This window comes from Pinus tabuliformis, chromosome 1_1 (assembly GCF_031772625.1).
Source record: "Pinus tabuliformis cultivar Carrire ecotype Pingquan chromosome 1_1, CPIR1, whole genome shotgun sequence".
Classification (NCBI taxonomy): domain Eukaryota; kingdom Viridiplantae; phylum Streptophyta; class Pinopsida; order Pinales; family Pinaceae; genus Pinus; species Pinus tabuliformis.
Window position 1 is genome coordinate 552,853,558 of NC_142297.1, and position 25,518 is coordinate 552,879,075.

The 25,518-nt window shown below is 34.7% G+C and overlaps 1 protein-coding gene across 3 annotated transcripts in view; it reads left to right on the forward strand.

The window, feature by feature from the left end:
• The window catches only part of LOC149214335 (cinnamoyl-CoA reductase 1-like), a 78,980-nt gene extending 53,879 nt beyond the window's left edge, over positions 1 to 25,101 (forward strand). Inside the window, exons 1-6 of one of the 3 annotated variants that reach the window (XM_089390880.1) lie at positions 23,114 to 23,417; positions 23,504 to 23,661; positions 23,856 to 24,041; positions 24,156 to 24,318; positions 24,386 to 24,578; positions 24,699 to 25,101. In XM_089390880.1, the coding sequence (XP_089247006.1) occupies positions 23,294 to 23,417; positions 23,504 to 23,661; positions 23,856 to 24,041; positions 24,156 to 24,318; positions 24,386 to 24,578; positions 24,699 to 24,900 (1,026 nt within the window). In that variant the 5' untranslated portion in view covers positions 23,114 to 23,293 and the 3' untranslated portion in view covers positions 24,901 to 25,101. Of the gene's footprint in view, positions 1 to 23,113; positions 23,418 to 23,503; positions 23,662 to 23,855; positions 24,042 to 24,155; positions 24,319 to 24,385; positions 24,579 to 24,698 lie in introns of those variants that run through there. The other 2 variants (XM_089390881.1, XM_089390882.1) reach the window with 2 other exon arrangements.
• The last annotated feature ends 417 nt before the right edge of the window (positions 25,102 to 25,518 follow it).

A 25,518-nucleotide genomic window follows, 5' to 3' on the forward strand; every position in this document is an offset into this window, starting at 1 on the left:
TTCATCAATTCACCTCTTGTGACAAATTCAAGAACAATGTATATCTTCTTCTTACTTGCCAAAACTTGTTTCAGAGCCAAACCAACGATTAAATAAACTCATCTAATTCAAAAAAATTTCGTTGTAGATAAAATTTTTGCAATCCTAACCAATGTACCTCATATAATCTGACCACATTTGGATGCTCGGCAATGTAAACCGAACCAGTGGAGAATGGAAGCACTGGATCTTGAAATGTTAATATGATATGACCACATTTGGATGTCTCACGATGTCTATCAAACCGACAGAGTATGGAAGCGCCGACTCTTCAAATGCTGTGCAAGATTGCATAAATTAAAAAATCAATGAAACTAATATTTTCCTATAGCTTCACGCTCTCTCGCGACTGAGTCGTCGATGTGCGACTCAGAAGAAGCATATTTTGGGCATGTTCGCCCCCATATTTAATCTCAGTTGTCTAATTATATTTAAAAAACAAAAGTCAACACGGGCTCATCCACATGAGGTTGAAATGAGAAGCTTTCGTCTAATGAAATAAGAAACATTCAGCTAAATATGCTATAATATATTTTATAGTATTTCTGGTTAAGACATAAGATGGAAAAGTTTACATTATCAAATATTTTCTTAGATATGTTATGGTGAGATTGATGAATCAATAATCTTTGAAAGTGAGTGACAAATCACTAATCTTTCAAATTGATTTTATCAACTTCAACATTGCTCTTTGCATTTAAGTCAATTAAACTATTTATTACGATTTATGAAATCAACTACTAAATCAATTTGAAATCTATATCTCTTTCTACCTTGCACAGTTCACACCTCGTTGTTTTGTCTAGCAAGAGGATGTCAAATTAGAGGCATGGCACCTATGGATGGCCATCACATTCTAACTACCCTCCAAAGAAGCTACAATGTGAGAGGAACATCTTTCGTAAAACCAAATTTTATATATAGTAATAAATATTTTAACTATTAATTATTATGATTATTTTATAGGAAATAAAATAAGATTAAAATTTTTATTATTTAAAATTTATTTTTTATAAATTTCAGATATGAAAATAATTATAATCCCTTAAAGGCTAGAGTCATGACCAAAAAAATTCAACCTGAAAATATATGGAAAGGTTAAACACATAAAATAAGAATGTTAAACACGTATAATAGCTAAGCTACGCAATTCTTTATCACTTCCTGTGAAAGAATTTATAATGGGATTTGACATGTACAAAAGATGGGTATAAGTATGAACATGCAGGAGCAGGGTTGTAATTTGACAGGGATTTTGCTGGTCATAGTTCATTTTGACCATATTGTATGTTAAAATATTTCCATGATCGTTTGTTGTGAAGTGCACTGAAGTGCATATAACATATTTTTGTTAGTTAATTATTTTTCTAAAAATGATATTAATACTTTCAATTTTTTTTATTTTTTTTTCAAAACTAGCATCTGTGCATATCAATTCAGGGATTTATAGTGTCTTCCGATTTATCTCAAATCTCTGTCTTTAACTTATAAATTTTGAAGTGGATTTCATAACCCAGTTTTATGCTTATGTTTTGTCTCTGAATTTGGATTTGAAGTATGAAATACTCAATTACTAATTATAAACATAACATTAATTTTCACTATATCATATTTAGTTGTTTTTCGTATTGTATTATAAAATGTACTGCGTCTCCACTCGATGCAAGCTATAATTTTTAACCCACCCGTATAGCGCATTTTAGTTTTCTCTGCGTTTTATCCCCTGCTTATTACATTTAGTTAATTTTTTCAATCGAACTTCTGGAACCAAATGTAATTTTTTCGGTCAAGCTTTGGAAACGAAATATTTGTCCTTTGTATAAGCCATGGCATATAACTGTTTTTATTTGAGATATTAATATGGATAAAAGAAGTTGTGTATTTACCTGGTTATATATCAGGTATTTATTTTTTAGATTTATAATTCCGTTTTGGAAAGAGGAAGAAGATTTATACTAAGTTATCTTATATCATTGTCTTGTTTTTAATAAATAATAGCAAAGAACTAAAACTTTAATTGGAAATATATATATATATATATATATATATATATATATATATGTATGTTAAATATATATTGTACTGTTTCTTTACCTGAATTATAATTATAAAGTTTGTTTAATATATATTTTATTTTAATTTAATACTTTTTATAAAAGGAAATTATCTATTTAATTAACCATGTATATTGGAAATTTATTTTATTATATGATATATATCTTATTTTATTTTATATTTGTAAACATATTTTATTGTTACAGATAAGATTGTGATTCTCATTTTTTAAAATAAATTATAATTATGTTATATATTTTTTATATTAAGTTTTTTTCTTAAATATGATTAAAAAATGTATATTGTTTAATTAAGTCTATAAGTATGTCTATTTTGGAATAATCTTTCTAGAATTTTAGTGTAATTCTGAATAATTATTTGGTGGATGGCAAGGATTTAATCTTTATGGAATATTTTGGAATAATCATACTAAAACAAACTAACCAAAAGTTAATGTAACTATAAATAATTATTTGGTGAATGGGAGGGATTTAACCTCCATGGAATATTTTGGAATATTCATGCCAAAATACACCAAGCAACAGTTAATGTAATTATGAATAATTATTTGGTGGAAGGAAGGGATTTAACCTCCATGGAATATTTTGAAATATTCATACTAAAACACCAACAAAAAGTTGAGATTTATCTCCATAACGTGTTTTTATTTTTATTTAAATTGATTAAATAAAATAAATAGTCATATAAACAAGCATTATATGAAGTGATTTATGGTTTTTTGAACATGGTGTACTCATAAGTTATAGTATTGGCCAATGATATTGTAACAAATCCTATTTATAAATTAAAAATATCCATTTTAAATATCCATTACTAAAAATCTTATTCCATGTTTTTTAAATGTATAAAGGTTTAACTTATATATTATTTTTTTCATAATGAATATTAATAAAAATAATAATTTAAAGTAAAGTTATATTTTTTTTTATGATTTTTGTAGTTTTAGCAACATGGGATGTCTCATGTGGTAAGTGTTTTGCTTGTTATAGTTGCACTAATGATGTGCTTATTTTCATTTTTTAAAATCATTTACTTTACTTCATATGCTTTTATAAGATTATGTAATTTTTACTTTGATTGACAATATGGGTCTATGATTGATTATTTCATATGAAAAAGTGGATTTAAATAAGATGTATATTGATATATAATATGTGTTCAATGAAGTATTATCATTTTATTTAATTAAATACAATGTGAGGAAGGCTTTTTCTTAGGTTTAGGATATGGATCCACTATAGTCTCAGTTTTGGGACTAAGTATTTAAACATTGGATTGGGACATGGTTCTTTAGACGTAAGCTTATGAAATGAAAGAATAAGTTCGTGTATGTAGGTTAGAGATTAACTTATTGATCTGATAATCACCTTATTAGTGATCTTAATTAAGATTTATTTAACAAAAGGTATTACAGACTCATGTGTTGGTGTGTGTTCTGTGTTATTGTAACAACAGATTGATTAGATTGCCAATACACAGACATTTTGAATGGAAAGACAATAGAGAAATATAGTAAGCAACACAAAGACACAAACAATTTTAATAAGGAGTTCACCCTATTCTCCAGGGCTACGTCTCCGGTCCAGCTTCAGTGGTGGCCTTATTTTATTGTTTCTTTCAGCAGAGAAATTACAATGCAAGGACTCAATATGAGTTTTCCTGAAGCAGATTTTGCTTGGTAGGGTGGTTCTTGGATTCCACAAGCCACTTGGAGTACACATACTCTTGTTCCTCCTACCAGCTCTGTGACCCTCGGTCTACAGTGGAAAGAGCCAACTGTGATGCTCAATCCGAACAGATTCCTCTATGGGATGGCTTGATTCCTTAAGCTCTCTAGTGCTTGATGCTGCTTGTAGTCAGCTCAGACCTTTGTCTCCTCTGTCTGGCTTTACTGCTCTATGTGCTCAGTCCTCCTCTCAGGGTTCACTGTTCATTGTCTCTCTTGGTCAGTTCGACTCTTCGATCTGAATCTCTCTTCCGATCCCCATTCACTGTCTCTATTCATGGCTTTAGCCACTCGACCTCCACGCTTGTTCGGTTCCTCTCTTGCTACGTCAATTCGCTTGTCGCCTGTGTGCTTGGAGTTCCCTGTTCGACCTCAGCATGAACGCTCGAGAAGCAGCCATGTGTCCTCACTAGAACAGCGCCAGCCTGTTCGTCGATTCATTTCTTTCTCCACCGTGGCGGTCAACGGATTACAAATCCCCTTAGATCGCGGCTCAATCTCCTATTTATTCCGCTCTGTCTATCGGGCGCAATCTCAGTGGTCTAATCTGGGATCCTCTAGATCCAACATCATTCGCACGTCGAGCACGGTTGACTTGCTTGACTGATAACACGCGATCGCAGCGACTTTTATCGATCGCTGAAGGTGCTCCCTCCGTTTTCTCCAAAACTGCATACCGTTCAAGGGTGCCCCGATCAAACCACCGGTTTCTAGGTTGTGGATCTCACCTTCGTACGATGGCACTTTACGTTTCTCAGCCCATGGTCCTCTGGCTTCCAACGTAACCGAGTGCTTAAGCTCTACCATTTTTGCCCTGTTTGCCCAGCGATACGTGTTAGCGCTAAGCACTAAGCACTAACATGCATCGAAAATCATCTCCTTTTCCCGATCCGGGGCTCCCACGGGCTATTTTGACCTCCTGCGCAGTCTCCATGGGTCTCGGTCAGTGCGCTTTGACCGAGGCCCTCGTCGTTCTACGCTGGCTGCCATGGCCACTGGTTTAAGGTGTTTTTGATTGTTGTTTTGGATTCTTCAAGGATTAGTTGTACTTGATTTAGTTACGGTTCTATGACAGTCGTTTATGGATCCGATTCGGATCACGACCTCTCAACTGAAAAGCTTTTGGACCACCAAAATTTGGTTTTCTTGAAGCATTAACTATGTGAGGAAACTGTTGTCTCACTCGTCCAATCTCAATCCACTTCACATTGCTCGGCTTTGAAACTTTAAGCCCAATTCTAAGGTATTCCACCTGTCCACTGTGCGTCGTCCTTACCTTCCTGTCCAGCATTGTATCTTCCTACAACTCATTAAGATATTCAGGTAGTAGGTCATCAACAGAAGGTAATTGACTCTGCTCTTCAGGGTCCTCAATCATTGAAGGTTCAAACAACATAAAGCAATCTACATTCATGACTGAGTAGATGTACATGTAAGCTGGCAGATCAAGGTGAAAATCATTCTCACTAATCTTGTCAAGTATCCTTAAGGGTCCATACCTGATAGGTTTTAGCTTCTTGCCTTCACCTTGCATCTTGTCCTTGATGATATACAGCGAGACTTGGTCTCCAACTTGAAAACTATGCTCCATCTGATGCTTATGATGCCTAGCCTTGTACTTGGCCTGGCTCTTTTCCAATTGTTCCTCTACTGCTTGGTGGATCTCCTGGATCTATTCAATGAACCTAGTTGCTTTGTCCACATCAATGTGTCCATCAACCATGGTATCTTTACCAAAGACAACATCCAAGGGAGACCTTGCTATGAAACCAAAGCAAGTCTCGAAAGCAGATCTCTAGGTAGAAGTGTTTGGCTCTATTGTAAGCATGCTGCACATAACACAAGTATTCATCCCAAAGCTTAGGGTGTTTTTTGCAATATCCTATCAGTAACTAGATCACTGTCATGTTAACTACTTTTGTCTGGCCATCTGTTTGTGGATGAAAAGTTGTGCTTTCTTTAATTTGGTGTCCATTAGTTCCCACAGACTGGACCAAAACGTTCCCACAAATCGGGTGTCTCAATCAGATATAATGGAATTGGGTAATCCAAAATGAACCCATAAATGTTCAAAGAATAGTTTTTTTGTTTGTTCAGCTGTAATTTGTTTACTACAGGGTATCAAAATACACATTTTGCTGAACCTATCCAGAACAACATATATATAGTCATGACCTTTCCTATATTTAGGCAATCCTCCAACAAAATCCATGGAAATGCTCTCCCAAGGGTGAGAAGGAACTGGAAATGGAGTGTACAAGCCTAATTTTCTATTGTTGGGCTTGCTTTTAGCACACATAGCACACCCCTTTACATATCTAGAAACTGTTTCAGTCATTCTTGGCCAATAACAGAACCTTTGCAGCTATGCAACTATTTTACTTACTCCGAAGTGACCTGATATCAGAGAAGTGTGTGCTTCCCTAAATATCTTTCCTCTCTCAATTTGTGGAATGTAGAGTTTCCCACAATGATTTAAGAGTCGATCGTTCACATGATAGTCCAATTCTTCTACTCTTTTGCCTTGACTCAAAGTTGCATATACATCTTTAAAGTCCATATCCTAAGCATACTGTTCTATGTAGCTTTCATGTAGCACATAATTATGCTTAAGTATGGTAGATGCATTTATAATGGGTCTTGATAACATGTTTGTAACCTTGTTATGTATGCCCTTTTTATATATGATGACTAAATGAAACTGTTGTAGAAAACCCATCCATCTGTAATGTCTTGATTATTGCAACTTAGTTTGGGAGTGTAGATATTGAAGTGGCTCATGATCAGTATGATTATTGTTTCTTTGCCCATTAAGTAATGTTTCCACTTTTTCACACTCTAAACTAATGCATACAATTCTTTATCATAGGTAGTATAGTTAGGTACTGCAGGATTAAAAGTCTTAGAATGGTAACATATGGGTTTACCGCACTGTGTCAACACTGCTCCCATCACATAGTCTGGCATCAGTTTGAATCTCAAATGGTCTTTGTAGATCTGGCAGTCCTAGTATAGGTGCTGTACTAATTTTTTTTTTCAAGGTGTCGAAGGCTTTCTGCTGTTTGCCTCCCCATTGAAACACCTTGTTCAATCCTGTCAAAGCATGTAAGGGAGATGCAATTGAGGAGAAGTTTGAAATGAACTTCCTTCAATACTATGCTACTCCTAAGAAACTTCTCACTTCTGTAGCAGACTTGGGTTTAGACTAGTTTACGATGACTTCCACTTTAGAGGGATCTATTTTCAATTCACCTCCCCCTACTATATGACCCAAATAATTTATAGAGGTTTTGCCAAATTCACATTTGGAGAGTTTAACATGAAGTTTTTCTCTTTTCAAAACATCTAATGTCTGCTTAACATGATCTAAAAGTTCTTCCCACGTCTTACTAAAAATCAGAATGTCATCCAGATACACAACAGCAAAATCATCAAGAAAAGGTCTAAGTACATCATTCATTAATCTCATGAAAGTAGCAGGGGCATTGGTCAAGCCAAAAGGCATAACCAGCCATTCATACAATCCCTGCTTTTTTTTGAAAGCAGTCTTCCATGCATCTTGCTCTACAACTCTGACCTGATGGTATCCACTGTACAAATCCATCTTGGTGAAATAAACAACTTCCTTCAATTGATCTAAGAGATCATCTATGCAAGGAAGGGGCTAACGATTTTTTATCGTTATTTTATTCAGTGCTCGGTAGTCAATGCACATTCTCCACGAGCCATCTTTCTTTCTCACCAAAACGATTGGTGACCGACATGGCGATGTGCTAGGCCTGATGAACCCTTTCTCGAGCAACTCTTGCACCTTCTTCTTGATTTCAGCATTCTCTAAAGCAGATAACCTTTTATACCTATGGCTGCAATGATTGTTTCATCTCCCCAGTCTAACCCCAAATCTTTTTGAATAGCTGTAGCAACTTTCTTCTTCTTGCCCTCGGACTTCTTAGGTCTCAGCTCTGGATGCAGAATCCAAGAGTGCTCATCATCATGCCCCTCCTTTTTACAATGAGTGCATGAAGCTTTGCCTTTTTTTGTAGTGTTAGCCTTCCTTGCTTTCAATTTTTGCTTCCTTTTCTCCTTGCTTTTGATTACAGTGGGTTGGGATGGTCCCCCAACTTCTGGATTTCCATTCTTTCCTCTAGCTTCTAGATGAGTAGCTTGTACAGATACCTCATCTATACTAGTGGGATTAAACATGAGGATGGTATGCCTCATGTAGCTGTGTAGACCAGCAATGTACTTCAAAAGAGTTTCCGGTGAGTCTAATGAAATACCAAACATCAATGCTCTCTTTCTGAACTCTTGAGTATACCCTTGTACACTTTGCCCTTTCAACTACCGAATTGTTTGCCAACTCATCATGGATTGTTCCATGTAGGCCAATGGATAGAACTGCTTTTTGATGGCAGAAACAAAGTCACTCTAGACATAGATAGTCTTACCATGCTTCTCCATATCAGCTTGGGTTCTACCTTCCCACCATACCAAGGGAGTGCCCCCTAGGCGAAGGCTTGCCGTCTGAATCTTGCTCTTGTCTGAGTCTATATTTTGTACTCTGTAATACACATCAATTTTTCTTATCCAATTGTCCAACTTTTCAGCATTTAACTCTCCATCATATATAGGAAAATCAAATTTAACATCTAACTTAATCAAATATGCTTTCTTATTATGCGCAGGGCTAGTAGGAGGTGTAGGGAAGCTCTCTTCTTTCCCCTTTCCTTTGCAATGGTCTTGGGAATGAGATTCATCCTCTTATTTGTCTTGCTTAGAGTCCGATGAATCTTCACCCTTATGCTTTCTAAAGTCCCTATACATTTCTTCCACCATGGACTTTATAGCTAGGAAACTTTCTATGAATTGAGAGTCTAGCCCTACAAAAACTTCTTCTGACATTGTCTTTCAAGAATAGACTCTCCCAATTTTAAGATTAGTTTCCACCAACTCTACTTCTCCTAATTTGAGCTTTGATCTAGTGACCATCCACAGTTAAACCAACACAAGCTTGTCTAACCTTAGAGCCTAGAGCTCTGATACCACTTGATCTAATAATGACCCTATGAGTGACCTCAGTTAATATTTATTAAACAAAAGGTATTACAGACTCATGTGTTGGTGTGCGTTTTGTGTTATTGAAACAATGGATCGATCAAATTGCTAATACACAGAAATTTTGAATCGAAAGACAACAGAGAAATATAGTAAGCAACACAAAGACACAAACAATTTTAATAAGGAGTTCGCCCTATTCTCCAAGGCTACGTCTCGAGTCCAGCTTCAGTGGTGGCCTTATTTTATTGTGTCTTTCAGCAGAGAAATTAGAATGCAGGGACTCAATATGAGTTCTCCTAAAGTAGAGTTTTCTTGGCAGGGTGGTTCTTGGATTCCCCAAGCCACTTGGAGTACACAAACTCTTGTTCTTCCTACCAGCTCTGTGACCCTCTGTCTATAGTGGAAAGAGGTAACTGCGATGCTCAACCTGGACAGATTCCTTTATGGGATGGCTTTATTCTTGAAGCTCTCTAGTGCTCGATGCTGTCTGTGGTCAGCTCAGCCTTCTGTCTCCTCTGCTTGGCTTTACTGCTCTCTGTGCTTAGTCCTCCTCTCAAGGTTCACTGTTCACTGTCTCTCTTGGTCACTTCGGCTCTTCGATTTGAATCTCTCCTCTAATCCCTGTTCACTATCCCTGTTCATGGCTTTAGCCACTTGGCCTCCATGCATGTTCGGTTCCTCTCCTGCCTACATCGATTCGCTTGCCACCTATGTGCTTGGAGTTCCCTGTTCTGCATTAGCATGAATGCTCGAGAAGAAGCCACGTGTCCTCACTGGAACAGTGCCAGCTTGTTCGTCGATTCATTTCTTTCTCCACTGTGGTGGTCAACGGATTCTAAATCCCCTTAAATCGCGGCTCAATCCCCTGTCGATTCCACTCTGATTATCAGGCACAATCTCAGTTGTCTGATCTGGGCTCCTTCAGATCCAACGTCATTCGCACATCGAGCGCGGTTGACTTGCTCGACCGATAATGCACAATCACGGTGGTTTTTCTCTCACCTCTGCTACCACGCATCGTTCGCTGAGGGTGCACGCTCCATTTTCTCCAAAACTGCTTACGTTCAAGGGCGCCCCGATCAAACCGCTGGTTTCCAGGTTGTGGGTCCCACCTTCGTACGATGGCACTTTACGTTTCTCTGCCCACGGTCCTCTGGCTCCCAACATGACCGAGTTCTTAAGCTCTACCATTTCAGCCCTGTTTGCCTAGCTAAGCGCTAACGCGCATCCAAAATCAGCTCCTTTTCCCGATCCGGGGCTCCCAAGGGCTATTTTGACCTCCTGCACAATCTCCATCGGCCTTGATCAGCGTGCTTTGACCGAGTTCCTCGTCGTTCTGCACCGGCTGCCATGGGCAATCGTTCAAGGTGTTTTCGATTGCTGTTTTGGATTCTTCAAGGATTTGTTCGACTTGATTTAGTCACGGTTCTATGACAGTCATTTATGGATCTGATTCGGATCACTTATGTACTTTAAGATAATGTAGTCTAGCCTAGGTTAAGGATGGGTTAAGGTAGGATATGATAGATTATGCTAGGTGTCTAGGTTATATTAGATTAGGCTAAGTTAAGGAAAGATTTAGGTAGGCTATGATAGGTTATTCCGGCATAGGTTTGGTTGGGAAAATTAAGGCTAGCTTAGCTAGAATAGGTGAAATTACATTGGAAAAGGTTAGTTTAAGGTAGGGTAGACTAGGAAACAAATGCTAATGTAGCTTCTTACTTCAATGAAAGGCACACTAAGAGAAACCAAAGAACATCCTACTCCATTACATTGGAGGGAGTTGCAGATAACACAGGCTCCTTCACTGATATTTGTATAGGGTTACTGATATTTTCATGTTTTAGTGAAATTAAATGGGAAAAAGTAAGGATCTTTAGACTTCAGTGGTATGCGACTTTCGCCGTGTATATACCTTCAAATATTTGTAATAAACACTCTTGCTATGACAATATCTTATGACATCAATAATTTTCTTAATTTGCTGGAAATAACATCTCGCTTCATTTTCCTATACTTTGTCATTATATGACTAAATGTTGGAAAGGAAGAGCATGGTTAGTCACATGAACATGACAACATATATTGCAACTCATTACCTTAATGGTTGTTGGATTCCATTGAAGGTCACACTCACAACTTTGTTCATTAATTCACCTCTTATGACAATGTATATTTTCTTCTTACTCAACAAAACCTGTTTCAGAGCCAAACCAACGTTTAAATAAACTCATCTGCTTCCAAAATTTTCTGTTGTAGATAAAAAATTTTGCAATCCTAACTAATGTACCTCATATAATTTGTCCAGATTTGGATGTGTGGTGATGCAGACAGAACCGGTGGAGAATAGAAGTACTTGCTCTTGAAATGTCGCACCGGATTGCATAAATTAATATAATATGACCACATCTGGATGCCTGACAATGCAAATCGAACTGATGGAGTATGGAAATGCCGACTCTAAAATGCTACACCAAATTGCATAAATTAAAGAATCAATGAAACTAATATTTATCCATCGCTTCACACTCTCTCGCGACTTAGTCGTCGATGTGCGACTCAGAAGAATCATATTCGAGTCATGTTCGCCCCATATTTAATTTTGGTTGTCTAATTATAATTTAAAAGAAAGGTAAACATGGTCTCATCCACATGAAGTTGAAATAAAAGGCTTTCAGCTAATGAAATAAGAAACTTTGGGACAAATATGCTATAATATGTTTTATTGTACTTCTAATTAGGACATAAGATGGAAAAGCTTACATTGTCAAATATTCTCTTGAGCATATTAGGGTGAGATCAATGAATCAATAATCCTTGAAAGTGAGTGACAAATCACTAATTCTTCAAACTGATTTTATCAACTTTAACCTACTATTTATGTCAATTAAACTAATTATTAAAATCTATGAAATCAACTACTAAAAGAATTTGAAATCTATATCTCTTTCTACCTCACATAGTTCACATGTTGTTTTGTCTATTGAGAGAATGTAAAATTAGAGGCATGCAACTACAAAGGGCCATCACATTCTAACTACCCTACAAAAAAAAGCTAGTGTGAGAAGAACATTTTTCACTAAACCAAATTTTGTATTTAATAATAGTGTATTTTAACTATTAAATACAATAATTATTTTAAGTAATAAAATATTTTAACTATTAAATATTATGATTATTTTATTTGAAATCAAATAAGATTATAATTTTTTACTGATTAATTTTTTTTTTAATATCAAAATAATTATAATCCCGTAGAGACTAAAGTCATGTCCAAAAAATTTCAACCTGAAAATATATAAGAAGGTTAAACACACACAATAAGAATAATAAACACGTATAATAGTTAAGCTACGCATTTCTTTATCACTTCCTGTGAAAGATTTTCTAATGGGATTTGACATGTAAAAAGGATGGGTAGAACTATGAACATCAAGGAGCAGGGTTGGAGTTTGACAGGGATTTGTCATAGTTCATTTTTACCGTATTATATGGTTAAAATATTTCGATAATCGTTTCTTGTGAAATGTATTGAAGTATATATAACGTATATTTGATAGTTGATCTGGAAAATGTTATTAATACCTTTCAAAACCCTTTTTTATTTTTCAACCTTTTATCATTTTTGCATATGAATTCAGGAATTTTAGTGTCTTTGCATTTATCTCAAATCTCTCTCTTTAATTTATAAATCTTAAAGCAGATTTCATAACCAAATTTTATACTTATATTTTGTATGTGAAGTATGAAATATTCAGTTACTAACTATAAACATAACATTATTTTTCATTTTTCACTATATCATATTTAGTTGTTTTAGTATTGTCTTATAGAATGTACCGCGTCTCCACTCGATGCAAGCTATAATAATTTAACCCACCTCTATAGCGCATTTTAGTTTTCTTTGCATTTTATGCCCTGCTTATTACATTTAGGTAATTTTTTCAATCGAGATTCTGGAACCAATTGTAATTTTTTCGATCAAGCTTTGGAAACCAAATATTTGTCCTTTGTACATTACATGGCATATGACTTTTTTTTATTTGAAATATTTATATGGATAAAGGAAGTTTTCTGTATTTACCTGATTATGATTATATATCAAGTATTTATTTTGTAGATTTATAATTTCCTTTTGGAAAGAGGAAGAAGATGTATACTATGTTATTATATATCTTTTTAATAAATAATAATAAATAACTAAAGTATAAATGGGAATAAATAAATAAATTGCTTTTAATGTTCAATATATATTGTAATGTTTCTCTACTTAAATTATAATTATAAAGTTTATTTTATATATTTTTTTATTTTAATGGAATAATTTTTATAAAAAAATTTATAGAAAATATATTTTATTATATGATACATATCTTATTTTAACTTATATTTATAATTATATTTTATTGTTATAGATAAGATTGTGATTTTGATAAATAAATTATAATTATGTTATATATATATATATTTTTTTTAAATATGATAAAAAAAATTATTATTTTTTTAATTAAGTCTATAGCATGTTTATTTTGGAATAGTTTTTCTATTATATTAATGTAATTATGAATAATTATTTTGTGGATGGTAGGGATTGAACTTCCATGAAATATTTTGGAATATTCATAGTAAAACACGCAAACCAAAAGTTAATGTAATTATGAATAATTATTTGGTGGATGAGAGGGATTTAACCTCCATGGAATATTTTAGAATACTCATAATAAAACACACGAACCAAAAGTTAATGTACTTATAAATAAGTATTTGATGGATGGGAGATATTTAACTTCCATGGAATATTTTGGAATATTCATACTAAAACACACCAACCAAAAGCTGAGATTTATTTCCATGCCCCATTTTTTAAAATTTAAATTGATTAAATAAAAGAAATGGTTATATAAACAAGCATCATATGAAGTGATCTAAGTTTTTTTTGGACATGGTGTCCTCATAAGTCATTCCATGCCCCATTTTTCTTTTTAGTTTAATTGATTAAATAAAAGAAATAGTCATATAAACAAGCATCATATGAAGTGATTTATGGTTGTTTGGACATGGTGTCCTCATAAGTCATTCCATGCCCTATTTTTCTTTTTATTTAAGTTGATTAAATAAGAGAAGTAGTCATATAAACAAGCATCATATGAAGTGATTTATGGTTTCTTGGACATAGTGTCCTCATAAGTCATTCCATGCCACATTTTTTTTTTCTATTTAAATAATAGGAATAGTCATATAAACAAGCATCATATGAAGTGATTTATGGTTTTTTGGACATTTTGTCCTCATAAGTCATTCCATGCTTCATTTTTATTTTTATTTAAATTGATTAAATAAAAGAAATAGTCATATAGACAAGCATCATATGAAGTGATTTATGGTTTTTTGGACATGTTGTCCTCATAAGTCATTACATGCCATGTTTTTCTTTTTATTTAAATTGATTAAATAAAAGAAATAGTCATATAAACAAGCATCATATGAAGTGATTTATGGTTTTTTGGACATGGTGTCCTCATAAGCCATTCCATGCCCAGTTTCTTTTCATTTAAATTTATTAAATCAAAGAAATAGTAATATAAACAAGCATCATATGAAGTGATTTATGGTTTTTTGGACATGTTGTCCTCATAAGTCATTCCATGCCCCATTTTTCTTTTTATTTAAATTGATTAAATAATAAATGATTTAACTAAGTCCATATACATGTATATATTTTTGGCTAGTCTTTCTATTATATTAATGTATTTATGAATAGTTATTTGGTGGATAGTAGAGCTTGAACCTCCATGAAATATTTTGTAATATTCATAGTAAAACATATCAACCAAAAGTTAATGTAATTATGAATAGTTATTTGGTGGATGAGAGGGATTTAACCTGCATGGAATATTTTGGAATATTCATACTAAAACACACCAACCAAAAGTTAATGTAATTATTTATAATTATTTGGTGGATGGGAGAGATTTAACCTGCATGGAATATTTTGAAATACTCATACTAAAACACAGCAACCAAAAGTTGAGATTTATTTCCATGCCCCATTTTTCTTTTTATTTAAATTGATTAAATAAAATAAATAGCCATATAAAAAAGCATCATATGAAGTGATTTATAGTTTCTTGGACATGGTGTCCTCATAAGTCACTCCATGCCCCATTTTTCGTTTTATTTAAATTGATTAAATAAAAGAAATAATCATATAAACAAGCATCATATGAGGTGATTTATGGTTGTTTGGACATGGTGTCCTCATAAGTCATTCCATGCCCTGTTTTTCTTTTTATTTAAATTCATTAAATAAAATAAATTGTCATATAAACAAGCATCATATGAAGTGATTTATGTTTTTTTAGACATGGTGTCCTCATAAGTCATTCCATGCCCTGTTTTTCTTTTTATTTAAATTCATTAAATAAAAGAAATAGTCATATAAACAAGCGTCATATGAAGTTATTTATAGTTGTTTGGACATGGTGTCCTCATAAGTCATTCCATGCCCTATTTTTCTTTTCATTTAAATTGATTAAAGAAATTGTCATATAAGTAAGCATCATATGAAGTGATTTATGGTTTTTTGGACATGGTGTCCTCATAAGTCATTTGATGCCCCGTTTTTCTTTTTATTTAAATTGATTAAATAATTAATGATTTAATTAATTACATTGACATGTCTATTTTGGAATAGTCTTTAGATTATATTAATGTATCTATGAATAGTTATTTGTTGGATGGTAGGGATTGAACCTCCATGAAATATTTTGGAATATTCATAGTAAAACATACCTACCAAAATTCAATGTAATTATGAGTAATTATTTGGTGGATGAAAGGGATTTAACCTCCGTGGAATATTCTATAATATTCATACTAAAACAAACTAACCAAAAGTTAATGTAATTATGAATAATTATTTGGTGGATGGGAGAGATTTAACCTCCATGGAATATTTTGGAATATTCATACTAAAACACACTGTCGACACCTAATCTTCATGATTGGGGGAATTTGTAAATAAATAAATTAGGAATGTGAACAGTCATCGAGAGATGAACTGAACAATCACTCCTATTGTATATAACAATAGGCTACCTATGGAATAATAGACGAATCAGTTTTACTGCCTTTGGAGAGTTACTGCCTGTCCTGATAGGTATCAGAGCCAGTTCTAAAAATAGTTGTAACTCCCCTCATTCTTTGCTACTGTGGGATGTACGCTGGCCTGACCTTTGTCCTCAAACACCTCTGTCGTTCTGTCCACTCAGCACTGCTTTGCCTTTGTCCTTAAATAATTTGCCACTGCCAGCTGCTCTGCCTCTGTCCTGAAATAATTTGGAAGCTACTTGATCTGTGCTCTGCTCCATATTCCATTGCCTGCCTAGATATTCATTGGTGCCTCTATGCATGACCTATCCGAGCTCATTTCACTCTCTGCGCTTTTATGTTGAAATCTTTGTCGAAACTCTGCAAATCTCGTTCATTCTTGAATACATTCGTTGAAGCGTGTCACTGCATGCTGTATTCAACAATAATATTACTGTTGAAGGGGTCGTATTGCTGTGTTGAGACATTTTTTTGGAAAGTTCAAAACGATCGAAGAATTAGTGTGAGAGCCTGGTCAAAACTTGGAAGTGTTGCGGTGTTTGGTTTTTTGGACACAAACCAAAATATGAGATTTATTTCCATGCCCCATTTTTGTTTTTATTTAAATTGATCAAATAAAAGAAATAGTCATATAAACAAGCATTGTATGAAGTGATTTATGGCTTTTTGGACATGGTGTCCTCATAAGCCATAGTATAGTATTGACCCATGTTATTGTGACAAATCCTATTTATAAATTAAAAATCTCCATTGTAAATATCCATTGCTAACAATATTATTCCATGTTTTTTAAATATATAAATGTTGAACTTATATATTAATTTTTCTCATAATTCATATTAATAATAATAATTTAAAGTAAAGTTATATTTTAATTTTTTGTAATTTTAGGAACATGAGATGTCTCATGTGGTAAGTGTTTTGATTGTTATGGCTGCACTATTGATGTGTTTATTTTCATTTTTTTAAATCACTTAGTTTAGTTTGTATTTTTTTATTAGATTATGTCATTTTTAATTTGTTTCACATTATGGGTCTATGATCGATTATTTCATATTAAAAAGTGGGTTTGAATAAGATGTAATTGTTACATCATATATGTGTTCAATGAAGTATTATCATTTATTTAAGCAAATACAATGTGAGGAAGGCTTTGTCTTAGGTCTAGGTTATGGATGCACTATAGTTCTAGTTTTGGGATTAGTATTTAAACATTGGATTGAACTCGGGGCTTTAGACATAATTTTATGGTAGGAAAGAATAATTTGGTGTATGAAGGTTAGAGATTAGCTTATATACTTTAAGATGGAGTATGCTAGTCTAGGTTAAGGATGAGTTAAGATAGGATATGCTAGGTTATGTTAGGTGGCTAGGTTAGATTAGATTAAGCTAAGTTAAGGTAAGATTTAGGTAGGCTATGGTAGTTTATTCTGGAATAGGTTTGGTTGGGAAAAGAAAGGCTAGCTTAACTAAAGTAGGTGAAGTTACATTGGACAAGGTTAGTGTTATGAAACCAGCTCACAAAAAGATAGAAAAGAGAGATCCACGACTTAGAATTCAGCCTCTTCGAGGGGGCAACCTCCTTTACATTACATAAATGAACAATTCTTGGATGATACAAATGAAAATACCTCCTTTCTATATATAGGAGTCTAAGTGGTCCCAATACAATCAGAGCCTACATAACAATAATATTGTAGGGCACAACAATAACAATAGTGGGCTTCTATGTGGCACAATAGTAACAATATGGGCACTACATGGGTACATCAATATAAATAAGGGGTATAACTACAATAGTAATGGGGTAATCACTAGTATTATAGGGACCCAACATGCCCCTCTCCTTCAAAAAAAGTGTTGTCCTCAACGCTTGAGTAGTTCAGGATACTTCTGCATAAAATTCTCGTCCTCCCATGTGGAATCTTCAGCGGATAAGTTCTTCCACTTGATAAGGTACTCTGAAATTCGGACCCAAGGTTCAGCGCCAATTCTTCTCAAATGGGTTTTTTTTTTCGACTTCTGAAACGTCCCAGAAAAAAAGTTATAGCGAAAATGCCACGATGACCTGTTTGGAGCAGCGAAACCCTAGAATCCAAAGCTCTGATACCAAATGTTATGAAACCAGCTCACAAAAAGATAGAAAAGAGAGATCCACGACTTAGAATTCAGCCTCTTCGAGGGGGCAACCTCCTTTACATTACATAAATGAACAATTCTTGGATGATACAAATGAAAATACCTCCTTTCTATATATAGGAGTCTAAGTGGTCCCAATACAATCAGAGCCTACATAACAATAATATTGTAGGGCACAACAATAACAATAGTGGGCTTCTATGTGGCACAATAGTAACAATATGGGCACTACATGGGTACATCAATATAAATAAGGGGTATAACTACAATAGTAATGGGGTAATCACTAGTATTATAGGGACCCAACAGTTAGTTTATGGAAGGGTAGATTAGGAAACCAATGCTCGTGTAGCTTCTTTCTTCAATAAAAGGCACACTAAAAGAAACCAAACAACATCCTATTACATTACATTGCAGGGAGTTGTTGATAGCACATGATCCTTCACTAATATTTGTATAGGCTTATTGGGTTTTATGTTTGATGACTTAGTCCTAGAGATTTTCGGTTTGTTCAACTAGGGAATGAATGGTTTCTTTAATAGGGGTTGGGTTATGGGTAGCTCCGCTTATCCACTCTTCGATTTGCTTCTAATTCCATATGTTCAAGATAATCTTACCTAGACTCAACATGGTTTCATTGACAAGATAAGCAAGATCCAGAAAATTGCAAGGGATGGATTCAATCAATTGAAAGGGAGGTGGTGTTATCTAGAAAATTGCAATAAGGTGAAGTTGCTTGACTTGAAAATTTTTCTTCGAGCATGTTATTTGTTGCATAATATTTGTGAGTAGCACAATGAGGATTTTGATCTAGAGTTTTCATTTGAGCTAGTGGATGATGAGATGTGTCTAGAAAGTTGTATGCAATATTTGAGTCTATGTAGGAAAAGGATAAAATTGCAACCAATTTGTTCCATCATGCTCATGTTGGCATACGTTTTCTCTAGACATACTACCAAATCCTTTTTCTTCTTTTGGGTATGTTTATTGGATTCTAGTTCCTAAACACCACATCTATCGATTGTTTATGCTCATGAGATAGAAACATCTCAATCAAAGATGGGATGAACATAGGGCCACCTGTAGTTCATGAATATATTTACCATAATTGTTTATATCATCCTCATTTAGGCATAAGTTTTCTTTAGACATACTGCCAAAGCCCTTTGTTTTTTTTTTGATAAGTTATTCCTTCATTATTCAATTTCAATCTCCCATGCATTCTCTTAGGTCCTCCCACCTCTCCCAAAGCTAGAAGCATCCTATTAAGAGATGAGATGAATGTAGGGTCACCTTTAGTTGAGTTGGCAAAACTCAACGATCAAACATAATTCCATGCTTGCTTGCATTAGGGTTATAAGTTCAATTGTTTGAAAATTATTTGTCAATTTTCAAGGAAATTCTTTTCTCTAAAAAATTAACTAGTTAGATATGATATGGAGCTCTATTAGAGTGAACTTTTTATGATTTTATTCATTGTTACTTTGTAACACACACTTGTTTTTTTATGTCTGTGAGAGTGAGTTTGTTGTGATTTTATTCATTGTTACTTTAATACGCACACTTGTTTTTATATGTGTGTTTGTTTAGTTATTTATATATATGAACAATAATATATATTGGTTTTCCTTAATTTTGGTAATAAAAGAAGAAATTATTGGATCAAACCCTATTTTTACCACATTTAATTCTTATTAGTATTTTCTCTCCAATAATGTAATAATGGAGGAAACCATAACATAAGCCTATAACATGATGTCAAGAGATTTGCAATATCGGTTTGTTATAGATTTAGTCTTTTAATTTTCAAAAGGTTTAGATATTATGCATTTAATCTTTGTTAGTATTACTGTATATCCCATGATTCAAAACAGTGCTAAAATATATATTGTTAAATGTATAATTTATCTATAGATCATATAGTATATCTTATATATGTAAATCTTAGCATAAACCATATTAATTAATCTATTTTTGAGTTTTTATTGATAAGATTCAATAATTTTACTTCTTTTGTCATTTTATATCTTATAAGGTTTCTTTAGTCATATCTCATATATATACAAATGCTATGGAACATTGGCATGTTCAGGTCAAAGACATTTGAATTCAAGATTGTGGAGATTGTATTGTGAGTATTCCATACAATTTCAAACCAAAAATCAAAATTTAATAAGTGATTTGTGTATTATAGTCATTTTTTAAAATATTTGAATTTTTTTTAACATGAATAATTATTGAAGTGTAAATTTTAAATGAAATGAAAATTTATTATGAAAACATCATAAAAACAAAATATGAAACATAACTCCTTGAGCGGAAGCATAAACATCCCAAACATATAATCAATTTTTTTTTTTTAAAATGTTTTTAACGGATAAAGAGAAATCCAACCATGTGTGGGTTTTAAAAATGTGTTTAACGGATAAAGAGAAATCCAACCATGTGTGGGTTTTAAAAATGTGTTTAACGGATAAAGAGAAATCCAACGATGTGTGGGAGTGTTGGGAGAAGAAAAATAAACGCTTAATAGAGACCAGATATTCTCTATTTCAAGACTTTAGCGTTGTCCGAGGTTGCCATGGTGCATTTCACTGGGCTATTGCTGTGATCAATGACCTCCTAATTAATTCATCTCCATATAAATTTTCTAGAACCTCTATTCAATCCAAATCCATCCCTTCGGCCGCTATTTTCGCCTCCAACATCCGTCAATCTGCACCCTACCTACTTGCTATGCAGGTGCAATGTCAGATCTTACACGCTTATTAAAGAACATGTCAAATCATAGATCAAACCAGGCCCATGTCAAATCACACATCAAACCAGGCCCGTCGGCATTACTCTGAATGTGAGTGTGAATGCATTACAATTACTTACATATGAGGGACAAGGACTAAAATTGAAAAATTATTGGAGTAGTCTATTTAGGTGGAGGAATTTGGGAAAAAAGTCAAATTAAAAGTGGTAAGAATCTGGGGAGAAAAGTCAAATTTTTGTAGAGTCAGTATTTGAATAGTATTTTTGATGGTGGAAATAGATTCAGCACCATAAAAAAATGTCTAAGACACTTAAAATTTTAAAGTTTAACAACTATAATTTGTATTTACAAAAATCCTTACCTGATTTTCTTTAAATATAACCAGAATTTCCATAACTTTCAAACCAATTCCTCCAGCTAATTATACTATCCTCAAAATTATTTAATATTTTGGCCATATTGTGACAACGGACCAAAGAATCATTCGAGAGATCGTCTAGTCTACACATTAAAGGACTTACAATGTTACAGTTTAAATTAGAAAACATACTCTTTTGTATCAGAGTGACGATACAAGAGTCCTTCAAACTTCAATTTGGTCTTATCAAGTTTAATAAACCATCCCTCCTCTGCCTATAAACGGACTAGAATTGATGGATCCAACTAATCAGATTTATGTCGGTTAGGTTTTACTCATTTTGTACTTGTTATTATAGACATGTCATTTTTATGTTTACTGTCAACAAAAAAAACAATAAACCAACAACATCCTACAGGCAGTCAAATTCTAGGCATGGCGGTTATGTATTGTCATCACATTCTCACCATCAATGGCATTCAAAAGCCGCATTTCTCTTTACAAATTACATGTGAGAAAGAAATAGATTTAGTTATGGAGCAGTTGAACAGAATTAGTTATGAGCAGTTGAACAGAGTTAGTTATGAGTGGTTAGGAATTCCTATATAAGCATGATGTAATTGAGTAAAGAAATTAATGAAATTGTGCAAGTTTTTTGTTTTAAGTTGGTATCAGAGCTCAGGATTTGAGCTGGGGTGAGAGCGCAGGTGAGGAAGGCCGAGTGGTGTTTGCGTGAGGCCGGATCTGCGCTGTTGTGCGTATGTTGCTGCCAAGACCCCTGTCAAGAACTCGGGTAGCAGTGTTTTAACTTCGTATAATCCATTTGCTGGTGTGCTGTCACCATAGAACCGGCCCGTTGCAGCCATCAAGAAGCTGTTGTTGCGTGGACTGAAGAACCGTCCGTCTGCTGTTGTGCGTTGGAGTTTTGAGTGAGGCCTGAAGCAAGGGTCTGAGTTGAAGGCTGTCAAGAACCGTTTGCTGGAGTTTCTTTGATTTTCTTGAAACCTGTGTGTCAGTGCTGTGTGGAGTGCGTTGAGTCTAGAAGTGAAGAGGTTTTCACCGGAGGAGTGTGCCCAGTGTTTGGAAGGTGTTGAGTGATGTGTTCCAAGCCAAGAAGGAGTGAAGGTAGGGTGGATGTGTGAAGCAGCCAAAGTCGACCTCCTTGAGACCTGGGTGAGGGCGTGAAAGGTCCAAAGGCACAGAGCCTGCTATGTGTGAACGCCTGGCTTGTGGAAGATCCTGCGTGAGGCGGACCTCCCTGTGTTGCTGCGTGAGTTGCAGAGAGCATGCGAAATAGCATAGCCGTTGGAAAGCTTCGTGTGTAGAGCGTTTTTGCCGTGGAAATTTAGTGAAAAGACGGTTTCTGTGCAAAGTTTGCAGAAGAATTCTGCGAGGAGTCGGCCTCTGTACATTTTAGTGCAATTTAGAGGCACATAATTAATTTAATGCACTGAATTGTTTTCCTTTTTAAGGATCGAAAGCTTGATAACATTCGCTAGAAGCTTCTCGTTAGCCAAGCCTTCCTTGTTTTTCCGCTCAACATCGAGGTTGTAGACTTAGATATTTCAAGGCTTTAGTATTTGCTCCGTCGAATTATATTTTTTGCCCCTCTGTTAATGCAGTAGTTAGATCAATCTAGAGAATACAACAGATGTTCAAAGTACAAGTTCTAGAAGTCAGTTAGGTATGGTAGAAAATCCATTTCTCCATTAAGGGAGGATGTGAGAATAATGCAGAAATAGATTTAGTTATGGAGCAGTTGAACAGAATTAGTTATAGTTATGGAGCAGTTGAACAGAATTAGTTATGAGCAGTTGAACAGAGTTAGTTATGAGTATTTAGGAATTCCTATATAAGCATGATGTAATTGAGTAAAGAAATTAATGAAATTGTGCAAGTTTTTTGTTTTAAGTTTACATGTATACGATTCGATGAGCTAGTTGCCTGACTTCATATCAACGGTTGAGTTGCTCATCTGAGAGTTGCAGCCTGCACTATCTAGGCAAAAGGCACCAGATAACACCAGATGAAAGAAACGAACAGAACAGTTTGCGTGACGGGAGCAGGGGGATTCATTGCCTCGTGGCTTGTTAAGATGCTCCTCAAAAGAGGCTACACCGTGAGAGGAGTAGTTCGCACCAACCCAAATGGTATGTAGGCTTACCATATAATCAGTTTAATTATTTGTTTATTTCTTCATGGAGCTAGGGTTTCCGATGGTATTTGACATATACAGATGATGGGTGGAAGTATGCACATCTTAGAGCGTTGGAAGGACCAAAAGAGAAGCTTGAGCTTGTGAGAGCTGATATTCTCGATTACCAGAGCTTAGTAGTAGTCATCCGAGGCTGCCATGGTGTATTTCATGTGGCTACCGCTATGAGCAATAACCCCGTAATTAATTATTTTATAACCTCTAGACCTTTGCAATTCCAATATATTTAGTTAGCGCCCATCAATTTAGTTGTAGTTTAAAATGGCGGCAAGCAACTGTATTAGTCTTGTGGCCATTTGGCTGTTAGATATTGTTAACCATTGTAGCCACTGATGGGCTTAGGTCCGTACATGATGGATGTAATTATATGCAGGAAGAGGTAATAGCGCCAGCGGTGAAAGGAACGAAGAATATGATGGAGGTTTGCGCAGAAATGGGGGTGAAGCGCGTAGTTTTTACGTCTTCTATCGGTGCTGTTTACCTGGACCCTCACAGAAACCCATTTGCCAAAGTCGATGAGGATTGCTGGAGCAATTTGGATTACTGCATACAGACCAGTGTATTTATTACTTTCTCTGGATTAATACACTACTCTCAATATATATAGAAATATCAAGTTGGATCGTATGGATTTGGGCTAACTGTATTACTTGGTTTTGTTCATTAATTGCAGAACTGGTATTGCTATGCAAAAGCCTTGGCAGAGAGATCGGCATGGGAGCTAGCCAAGAAATTGAATTTAGAGCTGGTAGTGTTGATTCCTGGGCTGGTTTTAGGTCCGAATTTGAATCCCACCATGGACGTTGGCACTGCTCATATTATGAAATACTTGACAGGTAGGTAAAGCTTTCTATCCTAGTTAGTTACACGATTACCGATTTAATCGACGAAGATCGATGCCAGGGTCAGCGAAGACGTATGCGAACTTAACTCACGTATATGTGGATGTGAGAGACGTTGCAGAGGCTCATATTTTAGTGTATGAAACGCCCTCAGCCAGCGGCCACAGATATATGTGCGCACAATGCAACATACACCGAGGAGACCTCGTCGACATGTTGGCCAAACTGTGCCCACGCTGTCCCCTCCCTACCGAGTACGCACCCACAGCCCTTTTGCATAATATATATTTTAATATATTTATTTTCAAATTATATACATATACACGAATCAAGCAAAATAAGCACTGTAATTCTCTGCACCATCATTCACGCAGGTGTTCAGACCAGATAAATCTAAGGAAGCAGCCATATGAGCTTTCTAACCAGAAGCTAAAGGATTTAAATTTCTCATTTACACCTGTGATAAAGAGTGTAGCTGACACCGTCGAAAGCTTACACAAAAAGGGGTTACTTCAACGCCATCTTTCAGGGTGGGATGACATGGACCGCAGCCACCCGCTATTGTCTAGGATCTGAGAAACGGAATGATACAAGTTAATCCTGTAATCCTTAATACAAGTTAATCCTGTATATTTCTACAAGCTTTAGAACATATAACGTACTTAGATGCTCACTACGATTTGAATTATTACTTCTCTGTCATAGTAGTTAATGTTTCAAGGCGGCCTACATTGTAATACTCAGCTGAATAATGAAGATATCAATTCGGAATTGGGATAGTATTTGTATGTGTGATTATCTATCTATCTATATATGTTAGAAAAAAAGCTTTTTTTATACAAAGAAAAAGAGTGTACGTATACTTGATCATGGATCATGTCTTTTTTTTTCATCCTGAACATAAAAACAGAAGTTTTACCTATACTTGTTTTATAAACAAAAGTGGAAAATTTGCAGGATACTGTATGTTTGAAAGTACATTTGGCGTTTTACATTTATAAAACTAGTTCTCAAAAATCACGATAACTCTGGTTAATCAAAATCTAAGATATATAGATCATGAAATAGGTATGCTTCCGGAATCAACTCTGGTGTGGTGTCCTGCTTGTAAGAAGCATAGTGGATCCATGAGAGCCAGACACACTTCTCTTGGCGAGCATGCCTACCATGGTATTTTGCTCTGGGTAAATGTGA